Genomic DNA, 27,365 nt, shown 5'->3' on the forward strand with positions numbered 1-27,365 from the left:
TATATACACACACACACACAAACACACACAATGGAATATTATTCTGCTTTGAGAAAAAGAAGTATTGTCATTTGAGACAACATAATGGGCATTTAGGTCATTATGCTAAGAGAAATAAGTCAGAGAACAACAAATACTGTATGATATCACTTATATGTGGAGTCTTAAAAAAAAAGCCAAACTCCTAGAAACAGAGTAGAATGGTGGTAACTAGAGGCAGGGGTGGGGTGTAGGGGTGGGGATTAGGGATATGTCATCTAAGCATACAAACCAAGAACTAATAGATCATCAAGTACTAGAGAACTAATGCACACCATGCTGATTACAGTCAACAATACTGTATTCTAAACCTCAATGTTGCTAAGAGACTAGATCTTAATTGTTCCCACTACAGACAAGAAATGATAATTATGTAATGTGATAAATAGAGGTGCTTGCTAACAGTAGTGTAATAATTATATTGCAATATATAAATAAACATGCACACCTTAAACTTAAAAAATGTTACATGTAAATTATATTTAATTTAAAAAATCATTATCAAATTCTTCCTCTTTTTTCCCTTTTTGACAAAATGAAGTCTACTCTTCATTTTGGAAAAGTAGCTTTCCTTCAGATAAACAATAGTTCAATTATTTTACAGTCCTCTTTTAAGTTATAAAAACAAAACTGAGGTCTGTTTGCCACTCTGTCACACAAACACTCCTGACAGACTGTCATTAAAAATGGAGGGCACATTTTGAATGATCTGAAATTTTTTAAAATGTTTATAGTCATCGTGCAATTCACTGGGCTTGGGGTGATGGGGGACCTTAAATAATGATCCCCTCAGAGAAGCCCAAAGGAATGTCCATCTGCAGGGACACAGCTTACGTATTAGAGCACAATGGAAAGAGAAGCTGAAGAATGGTTTCCAATCAGAAAGCACCAGGCAGATTCTCTGACATGTGCAAGAGCTGCTTCTCACATGGGCAACTCCATAAAGCCTGTTCCCAGGAAACCAGGGCACCAGGATCTAGGTCTCTAAGAGGGTGTGCCTGCTAAATGGTCTGTCCCTGATCATATTAATATGCGTCCCACCTGGATGAGCCTGGTGAAGCAGCTCAACAACAATGAGTGTGTGTGTGTGTATGTGTGTGTGTGCTTATCTAATCTAATTGTGCTGCACCAATCACCTGATTATAGTACACATCCTCTAAGACCCCTAAATTGAACATTCTGTCCTAGCAGTTGAGAAACGTGCAGAAAAACACACACATAGAATTTGAGGATTGTAGATGTTGAAAGAATAATTTGCAACACTGAGGTCCAGATCATGTATTTTGGGCAGAGAGAATAAACTTAAAGGTATTTAGTAAATATGAAAATAACATTTAACATTTGAAGGTGTTCAGAGCATACACATACATAAATTCTCTCACTGTATTTTCACAACTGACTTTGGGTTAGGCAGAATAGCAATTAGCATTAGTCCCATTCAACAGGTGATGGAGTTGACCTTCAGACAGCTGTCAGGATAACTTATCCAAAGGCTCACCCCTAGAACACGGACTTAGTCCCTGGCTTCACTCTCCAAGTCCTGCAGACTTCCTACTCCACCATGCTTCATTTGGGCAACGGAAGGCAAAGGTAAATATGCCTCTGAATGGAAGTACAGGAGAAGAAATCAGGAAGGTCATCTGGCATATCTGCTCCAGGTGAGCTCTCTAATCGCTGGCTGTCTGAGCTCCTGTGTGATGTGAGTGCGTAGTTTTGTGAAACACAAATACATTGGAAAGTGTTTTCTTCATGACCTCAAATCCCACAATCTGTAAACTAGTACGCACTAACAATTCTCGTGCGCAGCCTTCGAATCTTATTCTTCCTTCTCTGTTCTGACATTGACTCCTCTTTGCTGGAGGCCACCCATTCCAGCCAGGGGCAACAGTACAAAGTACAGTGGGGCCTTGACTTACGAGTTTAATTCGTTCCGTGACGGAGCTCGTAACTCAAATTACTCGTATGTCAAATCAACAGTGAATGAGTGAGACACGTGATGCTGGGCTGATGTTGTGGCATTCCCTGTGACGTTCGCTGCGCCAACTAGGGGTGGGGTATCTGAAGCTGGCTCAGAACCCGAATTTTAGCTCGCAGCTCAAAGCAAAAAATCGGCTGAGAGACGGCTCATATCTCGAAAAACTCGTTAGTCAGGACACTCGTAAGTCAAGGCCCCACTGTAACTCCAACATCCCCCTCCACGTACCCTAAGCTGCAAGCATCCATGAGCTATGAGATGAACTGCTTCACAGAGGCTAAGCTGACAAAGATGCACTTTGAGAAGCAATAAAACAATAAGTATAGAGTGGGCATCAATATTCAGGTACTTGGGTCTCTATTCTGAGCTTGCAATGGATTTTTAATTGGTTGGTTTTTCTAAAAGGTCAATGCATTAACCTTTGAGATCTTCCCTTAATTCTCAGAATTCTTACATGCACATTTAGAAAAACACGGGTGTTTAACACATTTTGTCCAGTTAAGTGGGCCTCTGTGATCTGAAATTGACATAGGCAGGTGGCTGCCAGGTCTGCACTACGTTGGGAAATGGATGGATTTCTCCGTTACCTCTCTCCATGGGAAGGAGAAGCGGAAAGGGGAGGAGAACGCTGACAGACAACAGCAGGGCGAGTCTGTGCTCAGCATCTTGTCCTGGTGGTATACCCAAGCTGCAAGATTTATAACCTTCTTGTTGCCATGCATCAGCTTCAACACTTCCAGTGAAGTCTTCAATAACTTTGATGACATCTTGCTGAGGGGTTTTGTCATTAAAAGCCAAAAGCTGGTCATTAACAAACCTTCTCTGCAGTCATCTACCGCTGTGCTAAGTCAGGCGCGGATCCGACTGGAAAGTTGGGCTTGCTCACAAACTTTCCAGAAGGCTGCTTTTTTTTCCCCCTGTGTGGGCTATATTTCTTTAGGGAAAGAAAATACAGTTCCCAATCATTTAATCATTTATTTCTCATTATCCGTTGACTAACTCTTCTCAGATAGACACAACCAAATTCAACAAGCATGTGGAGAACACCTACCATCTGACAGAAATGATGCTCAGGACTGAACATAGAATTATGAAAAAGACACAGCTCCAACTCCAAGAGGGTTTATAGGGCACCTCCCAAAACACAAACAAAAACAACAACAAAACCTTAATCTTGCCTAATGCGCCAGACTCTGTGTTTAGGCTTTATAAGCATTATCTTATTCCCTTTTTTTGCCACTCCTTAGAAGGTGGATGGACTTCTTATCCCCATTTTAAAGATTAGATGGCTGAAGTGTTGTCTGGTAAAGAATTTTGCCAAAATTATTGAGCTCATAATAGGCAAAACAGATTCTAAACCCATACAAGAACCAAGTTCATGTATTCCAAACAGCAGGATTGGGCCAGGCAGAAGGCAGAGATTGTGGCATTCCAAGGTGAGGAAAGATCATGAGCCAAGAGAAAAGCAGGTGGCTGCTAGGGAGGTGTGAGGCAGGCTGAACACAGGCTTGAATCCCCTTGGGGAGAATTTGGTCTTGCCAGCGTATTGGGAATAACCTTCACCCACTTCTTGCCTCCCCATAACACTCAGATTAGTAAGGTACCCATTTTCATGTGTGTACGTATGGACTTACACCTGCTGCTTGCTCTAGACCAGCAAGGACTGGTGTATATTAAGGAGAGAATGAAGATTCCTATGTTTTGAGAAAACTTAAACTCTGAAGATCACTGCTTCCTGAACTTCCACAGAAATTCACGTGGCAGAGCCATCCAGCTACCCAGGTGCCTGACAGTTGTTTCTGCTGTCAATGACGTGATTGTCACCTAATCTGGCGACCTCTCTGATGGAAATAATGAAGGAAGGGAGGTGGTTGCTGCTTCCTCCTCCACAGGACTCAACCATCAATGTTACAACACTCATTCAGAGCTTCCCCAGAAAGAATGACAGAGAAACATGTCGACAGGAGGAATATTCTGCTGTAACTTTTAGAGACTTGGTGGTGGGGTGAGTTAAAAAAAATGTCTTAGAATGACATTTTTAAAATAACGAGGTGATAAATATATTCTTAAGAATGCACATTTTGTAAAAATAATTATTACCATTGGTAGAGGGCCTACAATGTGTCAGGCAATTGCTAGGGGGAGGTTCCACAATAGCTCATTAAATGAAGCCTTTACAACTACCACACCAGGGGAAGTGTTATCCCATTTTTATAGATGAACTAAGTAAGAGTTTGGGAGGGTGAACAATTTGCCTAATGCCTCTCATTGAATATTTAGCAGAGCTGGAATGCAAGCCTAGTCGTGTGTTATTTCAAGTTTTTGGTGTCTTCACTGTTTTGCTTTACTCTTATCTATATCTACACTAATTAAAACACAGCCTATTTAAAGGCATTTAAATAATGTAACAATTAAAAAGACATTAGCTGACTTCCTTTCCTCCCCTCTGTGAAATGACATTTTACTCTTTTCTTTTCCCGAAAGGAGACAGAAGCATTATCTTACTTTTTACTCCCCAATTAACTGCTGGGGATTTTACCTGGAGAGATCAGTAAGACCTCTAAGCGGATGCCATTGATCCAACTATAGTGTCGTTATGTGCCTGTCCATATGCGCGATGCTGAAGAGAAGGATTTGTTCATGGAAATCACAAAGCCATCATCCATCTGACTCCCTGGGTTCTGGTGGGTTCTCACCTGCAGCAATTCCCACGAATGTCTTCGTTGGCCTGTTATTATTTTGAACTGCTGATGGTGTGCTTTTTACTAAGAAAGTACTCAGCAATCAAGATCATCAGTGCTACCTCCAAGGAATCTCTGGAATTCCATTAGTAAGCAAAGCTCTACTCCTGTGATAGCAGGCAGGATAGGGGATGTCTGAGCTCTGTCCAAGGTCACAGGACCTAACAGCTCATGTAGAGGCAGCATGGAGCACTCTCAAAGACTCCACGTCAGCAAAGAGCGCCAAAGGTGAGCAAAAGGTTCTGTGTGGTGGGACAACAAGCTCTCTGAGTCAGAAAGCAGACCTTATCAAACACCTAAATAGTAGCAGTACTACTACTAATAATGCTCACATCCTACCTTCTTCCAGCAAAAATTACCCAGTAACTTTGTGATCTTGAGCAAATGACTTAGCCTTTTTGAAACTCAGTTTTCTCATCTTTAAAGTAGGAGCAGTGACCTCGCATAACTTTTGAAAAGGAAATGAGATGGAGTCAATTAAGACTCATTTTGTTCCAAGTGATAGAAACCCAATCAGAATCAGGTGAAGCAGAAAGAGCACATAATTAAAAATAAAAGTAATGTACCTCAAGAACATATACACAGCTGGGTTGAGGAAACACTGGAACTAGAGGCCCAAGTGCCATCATGAATTTCTCTTCATTTTCTGTGGCCACTTCCCCTGAGGCATCTGCAGTCCTTCCCATTGCTCATAAACTGAAGAGGCAGGACATGGCCACCAGTGGCCTCCAATGTTACATCCCCCACCAACTCAAGCGAAAAAAACAAGCAAACTGATTGGTCCAAGGGAAGAAATGGGATTGGCCCAGCTCATGCCATGTGCCTACATCTAGACCAATCAATTATCTGTTGACAAGGAGCAGTATTTTATTCTACTTACATGGCTGTCCCTATGGGTAAGCCTGAGGATGGGGAAGGTGGGTATTTCATAGAAGAAAGAGGATTAGTTACAAGAAAAGAGTTTTGTGACAGATGAAATAATTGGTGTCCACTGCAACAATATATGAAAAATAGCTATTACTACACCCAGTCCAGAATATATACACATATGTATGAGTTTACTGTCAATATGTAGAATTCTGTACTTTTTGAAAGTGATATTTTTAAAAAGCCAAATAAATACAGCATTATGTGTTAATTACGATGAATATAGATCATCTAATGTTGAAAATCAGAGAACATAGATGCTCTGAACAATCAATGTTTTCAGTGCACAGTACTTTGTCGATCAATTTAAACAAAATATAAAATCAACAAGTTGAAAACAGAAGTTTGTTCCCTAACCCTATTCCATTCTCCTGTCCTTCAGAAACCCAACTCACATTTTCCACTCTTGCTTTCAATTTTCAATTATTTTTGGTCTTCATTTGTTTTATTTATTTATTTTTTATTTTTATTTTTTTCCTTTTTTTTTATTGCTTAAAGCATTACAAAGAGTATTACATATGTGTCCTTTTTTCCCCCCCGCCCTTGACAATACCCCGGCTTCCCCTACCCCCCAGTGTCTTATGTCCATTGGTTATGCTCATATGCATGCATACAAGCCCTTCAGTTGATCTCTTAACCCCCTCCCTCCTGCCCCCCAACCCTCCCCGGCCTTCCCGCTGCAGTTTGACAATCTGTGTGAGGCAGCTCTGCCTCTGTATCTATTATTGTTCAAAAGTTTATAATGGTCTTTATTATCCATGAATGACTGAGATCATGTGGTATTTTTCCTTCATTGACTGGCTTATTTCACTTAGCATAATGCTCTCCAGCTCCATCCATGCCGTTGCAAATGGTAAGAGTACCTTCTTTCTTACAGCAGCATAGTATTCCATTGTGTAGATGTACCACAGTTTTCTAATCCATTCATCTACTGATGGGCATTTAGGCTGTTTCCAGATCTTAGCTATGGTGAATTGTGCTGCTATGAACATATGGGTGCATATATCCTTTCTGATTGGTGTTTCTGGTTTCTTGGGATAAATTCCTAGAAGTGGGATCACAGGGTCAAATGGGAGTTCCATTTCCAGTTTTTTGAGGAAACTCCATACTGTCTTCCATAGTGGCTGCACCAGTCTGCATTCCCACCAGCAGTGCACAAGTGTTCCTTTTTCTCCACATCCTCTCCAGCACTTGTTGTTTGTTGATTTGTTGATGATAGCCATTCTGACAGGTGTGAGATGGTACCTCATTGTTGTTTTGATTTGCATTTCTCGGATGATTAGTGACTTTGAGCATGTTTTCATATGTCTCTTGGCTTTCTGAATGTCCTCTTTTGAAAGGTGTCTATTTAGATCCTTTGCCCATTTTTTGATTGGATTGTTTATCTTCTTTTTCTTAAGTTGTAAGAGTTCCCTATAAATTTTGGAGATTAGGCCCTTATCAGATATGACGTTGGCAAATATGTTTTCCCATGCAGTGGGTTTTCTTGTTGTTTTGTTGATGGTTTCTTTTGTTGTGCAGAAGCTTTTTATTTTGATGTAGTCCCATTTGTTCATTTTCTCTTTAGTTTCAACTGCTCTAGGAGCTGTATCAGTGAAGAAATTGCTTCGTTTGTTTTAATTTTGGGGTTTCATCACTGAGATTTTATCAGATCTCAGGGACTGTGTAAAGTACCCAACACTATTTTAAAGAGCAATTGAAAGACCTTACATGGTTAGCACTAAACATCTAAGCTGGAGATGAAAACCGCCAATTCCTGTTTTTCCCTCTTTCCCAAAAATACACAGAACAATTTTGGACAAGTCATTTGTGGCCCCTGCATCACCCATAAATCTGCCTGGTAGTAACTAGCCTACTTGTCTCTCAGGATGAAGCTGGGAACATCAATGGATTAAGTATAAATGGGCCCATTAACAGGGAAAAGTAGGAAGAAGAAAAAAATGAGAGATTCCCCTTTCTGATCAGAATGTGAATTCCCACCTAGAGGAAGAATATGTTTTCTGTGTAAGACAAATAGATTAGATTGCTTGGGTTAAATTGTAGGAATCCAATTGCACTCTGCCAATAAAGTCCAGACCTGAGTGAGGGACCAAGTCAACATATTTTAGGTTTTAGAAAGAAAGCAGTTTGTGTTACTTTCCAGAATTCCTTCTGGCTGCTTCCAGTATATTACTAATTAATTTTTGAAAGAATCATTTCAGGACTTTTCAAATAGAATGATGGGAGAGAAGGAATGCCTAACATGCTAAAAGAAAAAAAGATATTGAAAGTCTCATCTTGCATTGGATTTTGTTGCTATGATACGATTCCTCTATAGGGAAGAGAAATTAAATTTATAAAGCAATAGTGTTCCAAATGGTAGCTAAAAGGGGGTGGGATCACAGTTTAGAAATGTGTGTTATCAGTTAAAGATTACTACTTCACATTTGTTTTCAAATATGAAAAGAATTCCATGATGGAAAGAAATTACCAGAATAATAATATTGTCTAGAAACAAATATCACAAAATCTATAGGACAAAAAAAAAGTCCCTAACTGGGCTACTTGATGACAGCTTAAATGAAACATGTTGATTGAAGTCTCATGCCACTTTAAAATGTATTACACAAATGATTAATTTTTTTTCCTTTAAAAATTCTATCAGTTCATTTCTTGGTAGGTAGGATATTAAAATATGCAAATAAGCATGCTCTAGTTGGTCAATGCTAATCTTTTTGTAATAACTAATGTTCTCTCCCAACTGCCACCACTCCTCCTATTCATGTCACCTTCGCCCAGGAGTCACAAAATGCTGAAGACAGTCGCTTTTTACTTGATTAAATTTTAGGAGGTTGAAGCTAGGCCAAAATCCTCACCCTGCTCTTTCCTAAATACTTTTTCTCCTCTCTCTTAATTACACGGCTTTCCACTGATTTACATGAATTTCAGCTTTCAACATCATTGGTCTTTGCTGAATGCAAATAGGCACATAAGTTTGCACAATTGATCTTTCATCATTTCAAATGGTACCTTTGAACAGTTCTTGAAATGTCTGTCTGAAAAACTCCCAGCGTTGAGTGTCATCAAGAGATGTGGGGTCACCCTGGGGAAACCCATTCTCGGTGATGTAAATTACAGGGTTATTATACGTATCCTGGAACAAGAGAGCAGAAGTTTTATTCCAAACAGATGTAGAAAAAAAATGGCTCATAAAGTCAGGTGCATTATCCTCTATCTTCTCCAAGCTCCAGCCCCAAACTAGTTTTCAGCAAATTGCACTGACCCTATTAACTTAATTTTCCACGCACTGATCTTTTATGACTAACAATGGGAAAGCAAAACTGTGCAAATGTGCATGAAGACAGTCAAATGACTCCTGTTATAATGGGAAGACAGAAATATCTTTCTGCCATCAGCATCTGCTGACTGTCACTGCTCCTTAACCCTTTGGTCCCACCAACAGCTACACTCTTTATCCCCCCTACACAGAGAAGGGGCCCAGAAAACTGATAAGTTGACATTTTAATTTCAGCTACCTGGATGCCATCCAGCAAAACAGAGACCCAAAAAGGATCCAGCTATTTCAACCCTTAGAATGCCTTTTAATAATTACAGCCAGGACGCCAGCCTGAAAACATTACCCAAGCTATTCCTATGGCCACAGGTGACTTAGCAGTGAGTCCTAACTTTGACCATGGTTTTGAAGCCCTTTATCAGCCAGTTACCCCTCGCCAGTTTATTTCCTAATCTTCTCTTTCCAGGCCAATGAGTGTATATGCTATTGCCTACAATCATTCTTTTTCAGGTACGTATACACATATACATAGGCCTGACTTCCCATCTTCACATATTTGGGTGTTCATGGACACAAACAATATGCATTTACCTTAATGTATTTCAGTAGTTTTCGTATTCCCCACGGCACCACATAGACCCAATCCACATTTATCCAAGTTGGGTCTGGAAAAATGTCTATCTCCACATCCCGGAGAACACCCTGTTCTCCTTTATCGTTCTCCCGGTACTTGACTAGGCGACTGGAATAATATTGCACAGCAAAAAAATCAGCTGTGCCTTTGATCATCCTCTTCTCTTCTTCTGTAAATTCTGGAAGCCTTGATGATGGATAGCCTTGCTTTTTACTCATGGAGGCGATCTGGGACTTGACAACTTCTGGATAATCACCATCAATAAAAATGGGTTTCGCAAAGAAATCCAAGTGGAAAGCTAAGGCTCTTTTAGCAGCTTCCTGGTCAGACACTGAGTTGGGATCCGCTGGTTCCACCCAGCCACAGAACAATGCTATGGACACCAGACCCTTCTGCTCTTTTCGGAATAAGGAATCATAGCTGTGCCAGGCTCTGGCATGGGCCTTAATCAAATTATGAGCTGCCTTATAGCCTCCAGTTCCCAGGTGAGGTACACCAGGAGGAAATGCACCCAAATCATATGCCAGCAGGGCAAACATATTAGGCTCATTTATGGTGATCCACTGCTTGACTCGATCCCCAAACATCTTAAAGCAAAACCGGGCATATTCATCAAAAGATTCGATGATTGTGTCTGACAACCAACCTCCCTGGTCTTCTAATGTCTGCGGCAAATCAAAGTGGTAGAGAGTCACTATGGGCGTAATCCGATTTGCTAACAAATCATCAATCATCTTGTTGTAATAGTCAATTCCTAGGAAAAAAGAAGATATATAAGAAGAAAAGTTATTTTTAGTATGTTGGCAATAACTTTTAAGAGAGAGATGATCAGGAATATTTTCTAAATAATTTTTGTTCAAAATAAGGTTTATTACTTCCTACATATAATCAATTAAAGGCTGAGAGGAACCAGGAAGAATTCCAAGGAAGACTGGCCTGGCCGATTAGGGAGTGGGAGAGTGATGGGGTGACATGATTGTGGAAGATGTGTGTTCTGAATGGGATACATTTGGGCAAGTTGCTATCACATAACTTTGTGTTATTGCTACAGACTTAAGATGTTTATTTTTTATATGTGAGATTTGCCTTTTAACTGCACTGGAATACAAACCCCCTGTTAGCAAAAACTTTGTCTATTTTACCTCTGGATTCCCCAAATCCTGGCATAATACTGGAAATTTGGTAGATATATTCAATAAATATTTGAGTGAATGAGTAAATCTCAATAGTAATCAATATAAAGTAAAAGAATTTAACCAGGTAACTGCCTTAGTGCTTCTCCAGAACCATTAGTCTCAAAAGTCTAAGAAGAAAAGCGCACTGTGCATGAACAAAGGCTCAGCACCTGTCCCAGAATGTGGGGTATAGGACAGTTAGGACCTTAAGGAATGCTAGGTTGGGGTGTCTGCTCTAAAATTATGTCATAGTCCTTAGGAATACACACCACCCCTGGCTCTGGCTTTCTGCTGACTCTCCAGTGTGGTATGTGATGAAAGTGAGCTTGCAGGATTGTGGCAGAGCTCAGAGGTGTTATTAAGTCAGAGATGCTCAGAAACCAATGCCAAGATGATGTCAGGTCCAAACTGATGATGACTCTTAACTTGAAAAGACTATAGGAGGAGAGGCTGATGATAGTACTTTGTGTGATTTTAGTATAAGAGTAAGGAAGTAGCCTACACTGAGAAGAGATAAGCTATCCTTGCTTTGGAAAGGTTGTTTCCTGGACAATAATTATAAATTCATATTAGAATTGTGTTACATTAATAGTTTGCCTAGAAATAGGGTCCCTTTCCCTTTCCTTTAACACAGTATCCTCCAATTTTTTAAAAAAGTAACAAGATAGACATTTGTATGTGTTTCCTTCAGTCAATCATTAATTTATGCATTTCTTAAATGCACATTTATAGAGAAGCTACTGTATACCGGACTTAAACATAGATGTAAGATGAAACACTGTCCTTGTCCTCAGGGAGCTTATAATTTAGTAGGGACTCTAGATAAATTCATAAACAATTACAATACAGTCTTACTAGTTAAAGACGAAGTACAGAATGCTATTGAAACCAGTGATAAAGAATACCCATCGCAAACTGAGAGCATTTGAAAATTTGTTCTAAAAGCAATGTAGCATGACAGTTTTAAAAGGGAACCATGATGCCAAGCTACCTAAATTCTATGTCAACTCCTGCACTATCTCAGTGACCTTGGCAAGTGACTTCATCTTTCTGAACTATCTTTCCCTTTCTGTAAAATGTGAACAATAATAGAAACCCAGTTCAATAATTGCTATGTGAGTTTAAAGAGTTGAAAACGTGAATATGCTTAGCACTGTTGTTGGCATAAGATAAAGGCTTAGGATAGGTTAGCCAGCATTCTAACTATTTTATTATTATTATTATTATTATTATTATTATTGTCATTAGTGACCTCTAAGCTGATATTCAAAGGATAAATGGAAGTTACCCAGAAGGCAAAAAGAAAAGGGTGATCCAAGAAGAGAAAAGGGGAAAGCAAATGTCAAAAGAACAAAGGAGGTATGGAAATAAAACACATGCACACACACACACTCACACACACAAACAAACAACAACAACAAAAAAACCCAAATATGAACAGAGCTTGCTATAGCGAGGGAGTCAGCCATCAGCACTTGCATTTGGCAGAGACTCAAAGGCTGTCAGGGAAGAGGGAAAGTTTTATAGTGATAAAGGGGGGACCTTTGTGTACGTGCTGATTAGAGGTTTTTGGCACAGGGCAGACGTGGGGCATCTTAAACACTTGGTTTGGGGACTATATTTGGCTATCTCTGCTTGATTCTGAATTGGAAACAGGAGTCAGGGGAGCCTAAAAACAGAGAAGCTGGCAGTTGTTGACCAAATTCTGACTTTTCCAGGGTGATTGCTGCAGAGTCTCCAGTTGCCTTCCTGGGCTTCATAGTCGATCTGAATTTCATCCTCAAATATGGCCTGGCCATTGTCGTTTGCATGTTTATTCTCTTAGAAGCATATGGATTTTTCTGGAAACTGAAAGTTCAGTATGAGGAGAGCATACAGCTCATCATAGGAGGTATCAGAATGGTGAGAGGTAAGCACAAGCCAAACTATGCGAGGTCATGTGCTGTCTGCCTGTTTATAAAAGTGGGTATTTTAAACAATGGCTCATTTATTTTGCAAACTGGAACATAATGTGAATCATGGATAACAACTCCATCCTTGGAAGACCCACTTGAATGCCATTACTCACTGGGTAGTCAGAATATGACCCCCACCCTACCCCAAGTTGTCCATGGAACATGTGAATGGGTTACTTTACTAGTACATAGCAAAAGGGACTTGGCAGATGTGATTAAGGTTAAGAATCTTGAGATGGAATGATTTTTCGATTGTTCAGGTAGGCCCAATCTAACCACAGGAGTCCTGCGAAGTAGGAGTGGATGGCAGAAGAGTGGGTCAGAAAGAGGTAACAGAAAACCTGACAACATGAGATGAGCTCCACCCATTATTGCTGACTTTGAAGATGGAAGATGGGAGCCATGAACCAAGAAATGTAGGCGGACCCTGGAAGCTGAAAATGGTGCTCAGCTGACAACCATCGAGGAAATGAAGACTTCAGCCCAACAACCACAAGAAACTGAATTCTCCTGACAACTTGAAAAAGCCAAGAACAAGACTGCATTCTTCAGAAAAACAAAACAAAACAAACAACAACAACAAAAACACAGCCCTGTACGCAGCTTGGCCAGACCTGTCAGAATTTGGATTGACAGAATTCTAAGGTAATACATGTGTGTTGTTGTACGCAGCTAAGTTCGTGGTAGTTTGTTACAGCATCAATAGAAAACTAATACACTCACCAAAATTTATAAAATTTTTCTTTTCTCTCTCAATGAAAGACCATTCCATCATCCTATCTCTTGACCTCTGTAAACCCACACATCCTCATTTGTAAAATGGGATATTCAAAGATGGTATAATGGAATCATCTTGGAATTGGTTGTGTTAAGGTTCACAGAGCCAATTCCTTCCATTGCCTTTGCATATAAAGATATCAACTTTTATTTATTGCTTTCATACTTAAGTCCAAGAGGTGGGCATTTTTATCCTTAATAAACATAAGGGAAAACTGAGGTTCTGAGAGAGTGAGAACTGGACTTAAAGTGCCCATGTTGTCATATGGCACAGCCAACATTTAAACCCATTTGTCTCACTGCAAAGACTGACCGTTCCCACAGCGACATTCCATTTCTCCCATTTACTGATGTTTCAGAACCAGAAATGTAGGGATTCTGTTTTTCTAGCCTTAAAAATCACCTACTTTGGTGATCTGGCTCAGATATTGTTTATCTTTTGGGGGGGAATCGATGATTTATCTCCTGTAAGCATCATTAGATATGGCATAGTCATTAATGATAGCAGTCAATGTAATTAAAACTATATGATAATTCTCAGTTATATTGAAGATTAAAAATTTACTTAATTTTTTTTTCTCACACATCAGCATGGCTGAACAACAAAGGATTTCATAATTAATCCTTAACATCCTAGAATGGAGCATTTTATTTCTGGTCTGTACGGTTTATTTGATGTTGCAATGAAACTTTCCCGTGATGCAGTGGAGGGAGGTTTTAAAGATTAGAGCTCCGGAGTCAGACAATTCAGTCAAAGGGTCATGGACAAAGCACCTGGCCTCTCGACACCCAAGTTTCTTCATCTGTAGTATGAATAGTAAGAGTGCCACCTCGTGCGTATAGTGATATCAAAATAGGAAAACCCATCAAGGTGTTCTTTAGTTTTACCAGACTGATACAATTCTCTGCATAAATGCATATAAATGCATATTATAAATGATCATCTGTTACCAATCTAGGGACCTTGAAACCTTAGCTGTCACTTGGACCCTGCTCTGCATCTGGATATTAGAAAAGGATTGGTTATTTTAATTATTGACACTTTCATGGTCTTTTTATATTGTTACTACCCTCATCTCTTTCTTAATTATGAAGCATATTTGAGTTAAAGAGCTTTTGGATATAAGAAAAATGCAACCCACTCAGATTAAATCAAATATAAAAGTGGCAGTAGGAGCCAGTGACTGGTTGGTATTGGGATGTAGTGAGCATTCTTTGAAATGATCAAGAGACATCAAATACCAAATAACAGGAAATGATTGCAAATGGAACTCAAAGCTGGGAACTGAAAAAATCTTTGTGTCAGGAAATTCTTATCTCTCTCATCCCAGCTTTTCTGGATACACCGACTATATGGCTGGCTTTCTCACAGAGCCAGTTTTTGTTATGCATCCAATTTGCCATGTTTCAAAATGGCCACCTCATCTGCAAAGGCCCACCACCAACCAACTCAGCCTCTCAGCTCCCCAATTCCAAACATCCCTGAGAAAAAAGAAACCAACAGGTCAAGATGACCTTCTTCAATGAGGTTACATAAATCCAATGTCACAAAGAACTCTTTCCCTCATCCAGTCAGCTGTGGCCAGGAGTGGAGCAGGATTATGTAGAACAAAGAAATTGGGAAAATTCCCTGAGGAAAATGTGTGGCTGAAATTTGCAAAAAATGATGTCTCAGTATAAAACATAATTGAACTGGAATCCTCCTAGGCAAACTATAAATGTATTAGTGCAGAATTAATTTTGATAGAGTGGCTACATGTGTCAAACATATGATAATTCTCTAAGTTCACTTTTCTCCAGACTCACACAACCAATTTCTTTCATTGCAATAGGTTCCCTTGGCACATTGCCTGTATTAGTCACCGACTGCTGCTGTAACAAATCACCTTAAACCCAGTAGTAGCCTAAAACAACACAAATGTTTTATCTTACAGTCCTGGCATCAGATATCCAAAATGGTTCTCTCTGAGCTAAAATCAAGATGTCAGCAGAGCTGCATCTGTTCTAAAGGCTTTCGAGGAGAATTCATTTCCTTGCCTATCCAGGCATCTAGAGGCTGCCTTCATTCCTTGGCTCATGGCCCCTTCCTCCATCTTCAAAGCCAGGACAGTAACATCTTCTCTCCTTTCTGAGCTCTGCTCTAATCCTTGTATCTTCTCTCTTCCTGATCTTCTTGCCTCCCTCTTGTAATGATGTATATGATTACACTGGAAGCACCCAGGTAATCCAGGATGATTTCCCCATCAAGAGACCCTTACCTTAATCATGTCTGTAAAGTCCCTTATATCAGGTAAAAGAATATATTCACAGTTTCTAAGAATTAGGAGGTGGACAAATTTGGGGAGGGGGGCTGCCACATTGCTCAACATAGAGTAAGAAATCAATAACAGTTTCTGGTGTTAATTTATTTACTTAACATCCCTGCTAAGTGTGCTCATATTTTAAATCTTAAAGTGAACAAGAAATTCTACATAAGCATTTCTTTTTCTTTTATTTCTAATACTTGAGTCTCTTACTAATCACCCGAAACTCATACTTGTGGCAGATATGAAAATGCACTTGAACAGTTGCGAAATACAGAAATATGTGATTTCAGTTACCAGCTCAATCTCTTCTTATTAAACCTTGAATACTTGACATTTGAAAGAGAAAGACTGTGTAACAATTCCATTTTGTAAAATATTCTTCCAATTTAGCAACACAGGATTTTATAAGCTTCCAAATGTCTTCTAATCAAGCTTTAAAATAGGGAGTCAAACACATACACACACACAAAGGGGGGTTCTTGGAAAGAACAGTGACACGGGATTTCCAATTCTTTTCATGCTCCTTGAGAAAATATTTAAACAGAAAAAAAACAAATTATGGCCTTTCTGAGTTAAAATGGTTCCAATTGCTTCAACAGATCACCGCACAAGAGTGAGCAGCTGCTTATTGAAATTCTGCCTCCTGGAAGGACCTCCAGTGCCCTCTTGTTCATGGAGAAGCCTGTGATATTAATCAGCTATGGTTTTACAAAAGCTGGACAAACACAAGAAGCTCCGTGCTGGGGGTACATGACGCTCATGTGAGATTTGCATGAGTGACTTCCCCTCGTTGTTCAGGTGGCCGCAGAGACTCCAGTCCCACCACCAACCCCCTCCAGCTTTTCTGCCTGCTGCCCTTGAACTACTGGCTTACAGTGTTTTCCATGAACTCTGTCCACCTGAAGTTGGTATCAAGTAGCTTGATATATTGTCATTGGTACATGTTCACCATCCTTTATTTGAAAATCTTGGGGCCCAATGTGCTCAAAAATTTTGGATTGTAGAAAGGAAATACCGTATATTAAGTTTGACACCCCTTGTGGTGTCTGAATCAGTATCCCTTAATATTTCTGCAGTAAAATATATAAATATCCTCATCAAGCAGAAGAAACTGAGATGATAAAAATTTTTCATATCCATTTAGGTCAGCTTTTGCTGCCAAATTAGTTTTAGAACTAAACTCACTAAAAAGGATTCATTATTCAGAGACTTGGATTTTAGAATTTCAGATAAGGAATTATGGACTTATAGTATGAGCTGATGGGTTATGTTTTCATTCTGTTTTTGAGTTTTCTGTGTGTGTTTTTTTACCAACCAAATGGAAGCTCAGTGAAAACTCCAAACTCCTAGAATCATGGATTAAAATAGTGTACAGCATTGTAGTAATGGAGTGTTTCTACTTCATTTTACCAACAAGGCAACTGTAGCACAAATAATACAAGTCATTCCGTGAGGTTGTAAATGGGTTGAGAAAAGATACTAGGTTTTTGACATCAAATAGGGTTGAATCAGCCCTAATGAAACCTGTCATTTTAGCAGATTTATGCTCAGACCCAGGTTGCCATGAAACCCTCTGGTTAGAGAATTCTCTCACTCATAGGACAATTAGGAGCATTCAATCAACAAAAGCAGGTATAAAATAGGCACAGTGAGTGTCTCATAGTACATCTCACTAAAAGCAACCTTTCTTGCCCTGAGAGTGATTTTTATGATTATTATTGACCTTATTTGATTAAATTCAGTAAATGATTACTGAATTCCTCCTGGAAAGGCACTGGACTAGGTCACAGGGATGAACAAGACAGAGTTATCTCCCATTATACCATAAGCAATTCAAGGGATTGTCATATCTTCGTTATGAGTACCAAGCACAACTGACACACAGACAATTAATACATGATTGTTGAATTGAATTCAACTCATGTGTTCACAGTCTAACAGGGGATATGATAAGACTAAGAGAGAAGAATGTGAGAAATACCCTAAGAGTTTTACAAAGTGCTATGAAAATAGAAAACAAGATTTCTTCTGTCTAGGAATAGGGGAAGATTTTTAAAAAGAGGAAACATTTGTGTTAGGTCTTAACAGGATGGTAGACATTCAGGGGGTATAACTGGGAGTTAAGAAAAGACCATTTCAGGCAAAAGGAAGAACTTAAAATTCTGACAAAGGTGGAAAATTATGTAGTATATTGAACAAGCTGTGGGGTGCAAGCTCAGGGAATTCATGGGTCATACACATGGGGGAAGTGCAGCTTGTCATGAGTCAGGGATGCATTAAGACTAAGTCAAATAAAACCCAGACTGATATGTGAAGGAGTATAGACTGTACATTGAGGCTTGGGGTGACTAAATATATGTTTAGGTTGCTTTGTTTTTAGCAGGGATGATGTAAACCAAATGACTTGGGCCAAGCTTTAGAAAAATGTTGTGGTCGCATTTTTTATAAAAAATTAAAAGACAAAGAAAGAGAATGAAGGTAGATAGACTTGTCAAGGATATATCAAAAAGTCCTTCATGAGAATGATAAACACCTAAACTAGGGCAGAGGCAGAGAAGATGGCTAGGAGGGGAGAAGTTAAAGAGACATAAGTAGCATGGGTCACATTTGACAACCAACTAGATGCAAAGAGAAGATTCAAAGATAACTCTTAGTTTTTAGATCTGGGGGATATGATAGTGCCAGAGAACAGAGAAGATACAGGTGATGGATTAAGAAGGTAGAAAAGTATGAGTTCATATTAAAACTGAAGAACAAATTAACTTTTGTTCAAAATAAAAAATAAAACTTGCTAGTGATGTCAAGAAAGAAGACATTCAACCAACAGCAGTTAGTCATAGGGCTAATGTCTTTAGACTCAAGCAATGAACCTGCTAATCTTATGTTTTTCCCATTGAGTAGAGGCTACTCTAAGGCCCTAGGTGACATGTGAGTCTATGGGCTGTGGTTCCATGTCATAAGGTAGAGATCCCACCTGACATAAAATGAGCATTGCAAGTGCACACAGCTATCTAGAAATTGTTATCAGATGTTGTTCTTACTATGTATGGAATCAGATCACCCGCTCACACAGACCCTTTACTATCAGTGAAGGCTGGAAGAGTGCTGAGGCAAGCAGGTCCTTCCCTCAGGTGCCTGCAATTGCCCATCTTAAATGACTCCTTAAATTTTGCAACTTAGGCACCTCCCTTGCCTCACTTCCATCCAACACTAGGAATAGTGTAAAATCTTTTCTAAGTCAAAGTAGCAATAAAGGTTCTTTATTAAGAGGCCATTATGTTGTAGTGCAGGGGTCACAAACTTTCACGTAAAGAACCAGATAGTAAACATTTTAGGCCCGTAGCCTAAATGCTTCAGCCCCAGCTGCTCGATTCTGCCACTGTGGTGGGAAAACAGCCATAGACAACATGTAAGGATTGGGCATGACTTTGTTGTAATACAACTTTATTGACAAGAATAGGTGGCAGGCCAAATGTGGCCCTCAGGTCATCGTTTGCCAGCCCTCTTGTGTGGAAGGAGGTAAGAAGACCTTAGATTTAATTTCCAGACCCATCATTTGCAAAATATCTGGATTTGGATGTGGACCTCTGTTAAGTGTGATAAGTTTACCTTTCAGAAAAAATATATGATAAATGCCTCATAAATGACAGTCTCTGAAATAGGGCGCCATCCTTTGAATTACAAGGCATAATACAAAAAATAGCTAACACTTAACGAATGATTCTATGATATACCAGCAAGTGTAAGGACTACAAAGATTATTTTATTGCATTTTCCAACAACTCTTGAAGTAGGAACAACTGTAGTATCCCTTTCTACTTGTAGGGAAATGGAGGCACCAAGAGATGCCCAAGCAATGCTTAGATAGATAGGAAGTGATGTATCTAGCTCTTAACCCTGGTACATAGACTCCAGATGCCTTGGTGCTAGCCTCTGTGCTAGTTCATTAGCTCCATGAATTCAGCTTCTATAAAATGCTCAGAATCACCTTGAGTTTTCCAGGGCTTTTCCTAACTCATCCCCACGCAACACAACTGAAACCAATGTATAAACAACTCCTGAAAATTCACCTTCAAGTTAACACTCCAATAAGACCTTATGTAGATAAAACACTTATTCCAACCCTCTTCCTGCCCATCTATTCCTTACCCCCTCCCAACAAAGATCTGCAGTTAAGGGAATCCAGAATATTATTGAGAAAGCTAATGCAAGCCCATTTCAAAAAATGTATCCCATAATCACTCCCCAAACTTGCAATTTCCAAGCTACACGGCAGAATAGCATACTGGATTAATTATGCCAGGCTGCAGCAATAACCTTGAATTAAAGCTGCAACCTTCTATTTTTAAGAAACACTTGCCTTTCTGGTTGATGAAACCTGTCGTCCCATCAGGTAACAGACGTGACCAGGAAAGAGAGAAGCGGTAATGAGTCAATCCAAGCTGTTTGATACATTTCAAATCTTCCTCCCACAGAGTGTAGCTGCCACAAGCTACATCGCCAGTCTGGTTCTTGAAAACTCTGTCTCCTCCCTGATGGGTGAATGTGTCCCAGACACTAGGGCCTTTTCCATCTGCATCCCAGCCTCCTGAGAAAAAGAAAATGAAACACTTACACTCTTGACATCCACGGGCATATGTGGAATGTAAATATTTGTCGCCACAAGAACATACCTCATTAACTCAATGTACCATATTTGTAACTTTAAAATATGCTTTTACAATAACATGCAGGAGTCGGTTATGTGTTCTGCTGTCCTTGATCCCTGAAGCGGACTGGAAGCGGACTGGTGGCAAATGAAAAATTATTGCATAGTGCTGCCACATAGCAGGATTTCATGGTTCATTATCTGAGGATCTCCTGGCTGGTCAAGTCAGGCAGGTGCTCGCTCAAAATGTCTCCTTATGAACATTTCCCTTGGCCATGCCTGACACCTGACACGCCCTGTCCTTGATGTCCATGACCAGGTCCCGAGGTCTTATCTTTGGTCCTCTATACTTGAAGCCTATTCTTCTGTTATTTAACAATGGAGCTTGTAATGACCCAGTCAGTGATTTGTAGGTAAGGTGCTGGTTCCCACCATTGCTGAGATAACCCTGGAGCTGTACATTCATTCATGCATACAACGTTCTGTGTCAGGCACTATGCTGAGCACAGGGGACAGGGGGGTGAACTCTGATTGCTTCCTGACCTTGGGGAATTTAGCTATAGGCAAGTGGGAAATAGCCAACCCAAAGGCCTTCCCCAAGTAACCAGGCAGTGACATTTATCCAGATGTGGGCTCAAGTCAGAAGTCTCTTACAGAAATGACTTAAGACTGAAGCATGAAAGAAATGCTGGGTTATCAAGGTGGGGATGGGTGGAAGTTAGAGAAAAGGAAAGTTAGGATTTGACTAAACTCAGAGGTAAGAGAATGTTGCACATTAGAGGAACAGAAAGTAAAAATTAGGTTAGATTCATTAGGTTCATATAGAAATTTTATTTAAAGAGGTAGTTAGAATACATTTTATAGTATAAAGAATTATTTTTTAAAAAATCCCATGACTCCCTAATTCCCCTTCAAAATGGACACCCTGCAGACACACTCATATATTTTCACAGAGAGATTATATGAGGCAGAGAATCTATAATATATTGAGGCAGCATCATCTATAATAGCAAAATCCTGGAAACAACTTACACCCTATCAACAGCAGAACAGATAATTAATTTAAGGTGTATCAATGGAGAGGAAACACTAATCAACACTGAAAATGGATGAATCAGAGAATAGATAATAACCTTCTGCTATGGTCTGTGTGTTCTCCTCCCACCCAAAATTTGTGTGTTGAAATCCCAATGCCTGAGGTGATCAATTAAGAGGTAGGTCTTTGGGAGGTCATTAGGTCACGAGAGTAGAACCCTCGGGGAGAGCATTAGTGCTTTTACAAAAGAGGCCACAGAGCTCCAGAGCTCCCTCTGCCATTTGAGAATACAAGTCTGTCTGTGAGAGAAGGCCCTCACCCAGCAATGCTGGCAATCTGACTTTGAACTTCCAGCATGCAGAACTGTGAGAAATAAATGGTTGTTGTTTATTAGCCACCTAGTCGGTGCTATTTTGTTATAGCAGATCAGATGGACTAAGCTTCCCTGAAAATTATAATGTTCAAGAACATCAAAAGGGCAAAAAAATCAAGATTCAAAAGAATGCCCAGACCGGTCATAGACTTATGAACTGGGAAGTCATGGTTCCATTCCCCTTCAGAGCACACACCCAGCTTGCAGGCTCAATTCCCAGTAGGGGGCATTCAGGAGGCAGCCAATCCATGATTCTCATTTCAGATGTTTCTATATCTCTATCCCTCTCCCTTCCTCTCTCTCTAAAGTCAAGATATATATATTAATATATATATTAATTCAAAAGAATGTATACAGGGGTGAATAAGTGGAGTAGAGATATTTTCAGGGCAAAGAAACTATTCTGTGTAATACTGTAATGATGAATACATATCATTAGACCTTTGTCAAAACCATAAATGTGAACTTAATTAATAATGTATGAATATTTCTTCATCAGTTGCAACAAATGTCCCACACTAATGCAAGAGGTTAATGGTGGAGTAACTTGGACAATGGGTTATATGGTAACTCTCTAGACCAGCGGTTCTCAACCTGTGGGTCGCGACCCCTTTGGGGGTCGAACAACCCTTTCACAAGGGTCACCTAAAACCATCGGAAAACACATATATAATTACATATTGTTTTTGTGATTAATAACTATGCTTTAATTATGTTCAATTTGTAACAATAAAACTGGGGGTCACCACAACATGAGGAACTGTATTAAAGGGTCACTGCATTAGGAAGGTTGAGAACCACTGCTCTAGACCATCTGCTCTATTTTTCTACAAACCCAAAATTGCTCTAAGATAACAGATTTCAGTCTGTCATTTCAAAGAGTATAAATATATGACATGTTTATCATGTTTTGTATATTTAAAAATACATGACAATCCATGTATTTTTAACATATACATGTGAGACAAACATATAGCAACATGTCTGGGGATTATAAAATTAGGCTAGTGGTGACATTTGATTTCCAGATCCCACACACTTAACTATTATACCAGATGGGAAAAAATATATAAAAAAGAGAACAAGATAACCAGAAAAAAAACACACACATATAAATGGTAAGAAAAATAAAAGCATAAAATAAGTTGGTAGGACAAGGTATAAATGATCACTTATGAGAATGCAAGTCAATGATCTAAATTTTTAGATAAAATAGAAATATAGTCATACTAGATTTTTTAAAAATTTTACTTCAGTGACATACTGTTTACAAATTCACCTATATTTCTATAAAATATATATAAATTGGGAATCAAAACATGAATAAAAGATATCCCTGCCCACCAAAAAACAGCTATGGACTGCAAGGAATAAAGCATTCATGAAGATAATGCGGTCCCTACATAATGACAACACTGTCTTAATGTGCATGCATCTAGAATCTAGTTTCAAAATATCTGAAGCAAAAAGTGACAAAACTGAAAAGCAACATTGACAAACCCACCTCATCATGGGAGATTTTATTCAACATATGAGTTTTACCAAACATTACTAGTAAAAAAAAAACAAAAAACAAAATAAAATGTTATTCTTGCACAAATCATTCCAGAAAATAAAAAGGAAGAGTTCCTCAACTCATTTTATGTGGCTAGAATAACCTTGATGCCAACACCTCTCTCAGTAACTGAGAAAGAGAGAATAAGGATGACATATATTAACGAGCTTGATCTAATGGATATAAATGACACTGCACAATAACGAACACCACTACTGAAGAATACACTCCATTCTTCTCAAGCAGACAAAACCATTATGAAAGTCGAGCACAAATTGATCCATAAATAAAGACTCCATAAATTTCAAAGTGTTGGAGAAATGACTATGACAATCTCTAATACACTGTGCAAGAGTTTACTAGTAATGTCTAAAGAACATTAGAAATCCCAAAAAGTTCAGATATCTGGAAAGGTACATCTGAACAACTAAAAGAAGGCATTATAGCTGTCACCAGAAAACATAAAAAACTAACTAGCAAAAAATAAGTATTAAAATATTGTGGGATCAAGTTTAAAATATTTAGAGAGAAAGCTTTAATGCACATATTAGATCAGAAGCAAGCCTCAGAGTTAGTGAGCCGAGTATCTCACTTTAAAGATATAAGGAACAAAGAGGAAGAGGGAGAAGAAATGGAGGAGGAGAAAGAGGAGGAGGAGAAAAAGGAGAACGGAGGTGACATAAGTAGGAGAAACATAAGATCAGAAATAATAAAATAGAAAACAAACCAGGATAGAGATGATAATCAAAAGCAAATAGTAGCATTTAAAAAAAAAGTCTAACAAAATATAATAAACCCTACAAAATAAAATTTTAAAATGAGAAATAAAATTTTAAAGTATTAGTAATGCAAAGGAAAACATAGCTACAGAAACTACAGCAATTATACTGATGGAAGAGTGTATTGTTTCTAAAACTTTTTTAAAAAATGTGAAAAAATTATATGGAAATGATAAATTCTAGATATTAAAACATCAAAATTGGCTCAACTAAAAGTAAAACAATTGAAAGATCTTTTTAAACTATTTAAAAATTAATCAGTAGTTTATATGTTCCACAACAAAATGCCATGCCAATTGGTTCTACCAGTACAACTGAGTTCTAGTAAATAAAACTCTTGCCAAATAGTCCAGAAAATAAAAAAATAAAAATAAAAAAGTATCTCAACTCATTTTATGTGGTTAGAATGTCCTTGATTCTAAAATAATAAAAAAATGGCCCTACCAAAAAAAAAAAAAGCTATGTCAATCTCACTCATAAATACAAAAGTAAGTAGATAAATGGAAGACTTTTTAAATAAAAAAAAATCAAAATGGAACTGCAAGAGATAAAACTACAATATATACAAGGAAAAATGTGCCAGATGGAATTAATGGTAGATTAAACATCACAGAAGAAAAGATTAGTACACTTGAAGACATAGCAATAGAAACTTTTGAAAATGAAACAGTATAAAAAAGGATCAATATAATAGAGGATCAGTGACCCATGGGACACCTTCAATCAGCTTAATATGCATGTAATTTGAATCTCCAAAGGAAAAGAAAGGAAGGACACAGAAAAAAAAATGTTGGAAGATGAAAACTATAAACCCATAACTCCAAAATCAATGAGCCCCAAGCACAAAACAAATGAAGAAAAATGTGCCAAAGCACACCATAATCAAACTTGCTCAAAACTGGTCATGAAGAGAAAAATAACCAGAGGAAAAGGACATAATGCCTAGAGGAACAAAAATCAAAATACAGTAGATTGTTGTCAAAAAAATAATGCAAGCATGGAAACAGTGGAGTAACATCCTTAACATAATGAAAGGGGAAAATCTGTCCAATTAGTCTAGCCCTGGAAAAAATATGTTTCAAAAGTAAAGGCTAAATACTTTTCCAGACATACAAAAGCTCAAAGAACTCCTCACCTGCAAACCTTCCCATAATAAATTTTAAAAAGTCCTCAGGCAGAGATATCAGATGGGAATATGGACCTACACAAAGAAGAGCACCAGAAATGGTAACTATATGGGTAAATATGTAAGATGTTTATTATTTAAATCTCTTTAATAGATAACTTATTGTTTAAAGAAAACTAATAATAATGTAGAATAGCATTGATAATATATGAACTAGTAAGTATAAAATGCATGGCAGCAGTAGCACAAGGCCAAGAGAGAGAAGTGGAAGTGTGCTGTTATAAGAGTCTTTAATTATATCACAGGCTAGTAACATAGTGTTAAAACAATGTCTTTGATTACACATGAAGTGGTATAATATCACTTGAACTTTGACCAATAATTTCATTAAATGTAAATGAGTCTATACAACCCAATTCAAAGAGATCATCAGATTGAATAAAAAAACTAAACTCAGCCATATACTGCATACAAGAAACTCACTTCAAAAATAAAAACAAAAGGTTAAAAGTGACAGTTTGAAAAACATGTACCATGCTAACACTAATTAAAAAAAACTGTAGTAGTTCTGTTGATACAAGTGTAGATTTCAGAGCAAGAATATTATCTATATTCTAGAGGCCCGGTGCACAAATTCGTGCACAGGTGGGGTCCCTTGGGGTGGCCTGCGGGGATCGAGTCCCGCACTCCCCTCAACCCTCTTGGGATGGGAGCCAGATGCAGTTCTCATGGCTGGTAAGCGCTGCTGTGGTGGTGTGAGCCTTTCCCAATCAGGACTTCGACAGGCGCAGCAGGGTCAGGATGAGTGGGAGCAGCAGGCAGGAGCAACCGAAAACCTAAACACCGAACAACCGGTGGACCAGTCGCTATGACGCACACTGAGCACCAGGAGGCAGACATTCAGTGCAGGAGCTGCCCCCTGGTGGTCAGTGCTCTCCCACAGTGGGAGCGCCACTCAACTGACCTACCCTTCCAGGCAGTCTACCAACCCGGCAGCAGCCACTCACTCCCTCAGTATTCCTGCAGGTCCAATCTCCAGAGAACTGGCCAGGCACCAAAGGACCGGTGCCACCAGCACGATCCTGACAGTGCCACTGGACTCCTGGAAGTGGCCTGAGGCACTTTGGGGCCGCTTCTCCTTCCTAGATGCTCCACAAGGAAGTAATGATATAGAAGCTGCCACCAGGTGGCTCCCGACAACCAGCGCAAATGTCAGTGGGAGGGATCCAGATCCTGAGCTGGCAAGGGCATCCCACCACCCACCCAGAGGGCTGATGGCATCCTGGCCCCCTCCCCACCCCCCTTGGGATGGGCACCAGACACAGGGCTCACGACTCATGAGTGCCACTGCAGTGGCGCGTGGCTCTCCTGATAGGGACTTACTGGGTGCAAGCCACAGCAGGTGCAGTGGGGCCAGGATGAGCGGGAACAGTAGGTAGGAGCAGCAGGTGGCGTTGGACTGCCAGTTTTAGTCCGATCCCCACAGGCCACCCCGAGGGACCCCACCCATGCACAAATTCATGAACTGGGCATCTAGTCAGTTATAAGATATTAAAGGGATCAGTTTATCAAGAGGATTACATTTTTAAGTCATTTTTCTGAATTCATGCTAAGCGAAATAAGGCAGACAAAGACAAGTATCACATGATCTCATTCGTATGTGGGATCGAATGAACATACTAGTAATAAAATGGATAAAATAGATCCAGAGACATAGAAGCATGGCACATACTGTGGAATCTCAGAGAGAAGGGGCGGTGGGGGTGGAAAGAGATCAACCAAAGTACTTGTATGCATATATGCTTAACCTATGGACACAGACAATAGGGTGGTGAAAGCCTGGGGTGGGGGCGGGGGACTAGAAGGGGTCAATGGGGGGAAAGGGGCTCATATTTTCAACAATAAAGATTTTTTTAAAATTATTTATTGAATTTAGAGAATAAGAGGGAGGAAAACACAGAGAGTGAAAGGGGGTGGGAGAAGGGAGAGAGAAAGAGAGAGAAAGAGAGAGAGAGAGAGAGAGAGAGAGAAAGAGAGAGAGAGAA

The 27,365-nt window shown here is 39.3% G+C and overlaps 1 protein-coding gene across 2 annotated transcripts in view; it reads right to left on the reverse strand.

Annotated features, from left to right (window-relative positions):
• The window catches only part of LOC102418990 (cytosolic beta-glucosidase), a 116,263-nt gene that overhangs the window by 60,952 nt on the left and 27,946 nt on the right, over nucleotides 1-27,365 (reverse strand). Inside the window, exons 2-4 of one of the 2 annotated variants that reach the window (XM_006093276.2) lie at nucleotides 20,164-20,391; nucleotides 9,548-10,344; nucleotides 8,692-8,815 (exon numbers count right to left, since the gene is read on the reverse strand). In XM_006093276.2, coding sequence (XP_006093338.1) covers nucleotides 8,692-8,815; nucleotides 9,548-10,344; nucleotides 20,164-20,391 — 1,149 coding nt within the window. The remainder of the gene's footprint in view (nucleotides 1-8,691; nucleotides 8,816-9,547; nucleotides 10,345-20,163; nucleotides 20,392-27,365) is intronic. The other variant, XM_023757747.1, reaches the window with a different exon arrangement.

The sequence above is a fragment of the Myotis lucifugus genome, unplaced genomic scaffold (genome assembly GCF_000147115.1).
Source record: "Myotis lucifugus unplaced genomic scaffold, Myoluc2.0 scaffold_112, whole genome shotgun sequence".
In the NCBI taxonomy this organism is placed as follows: Eukaryota; Metazoa; Chordata; class Mammalia; order Chiroptera; family Vespertilionidae; genus Myotis; species Myotis lucifugus.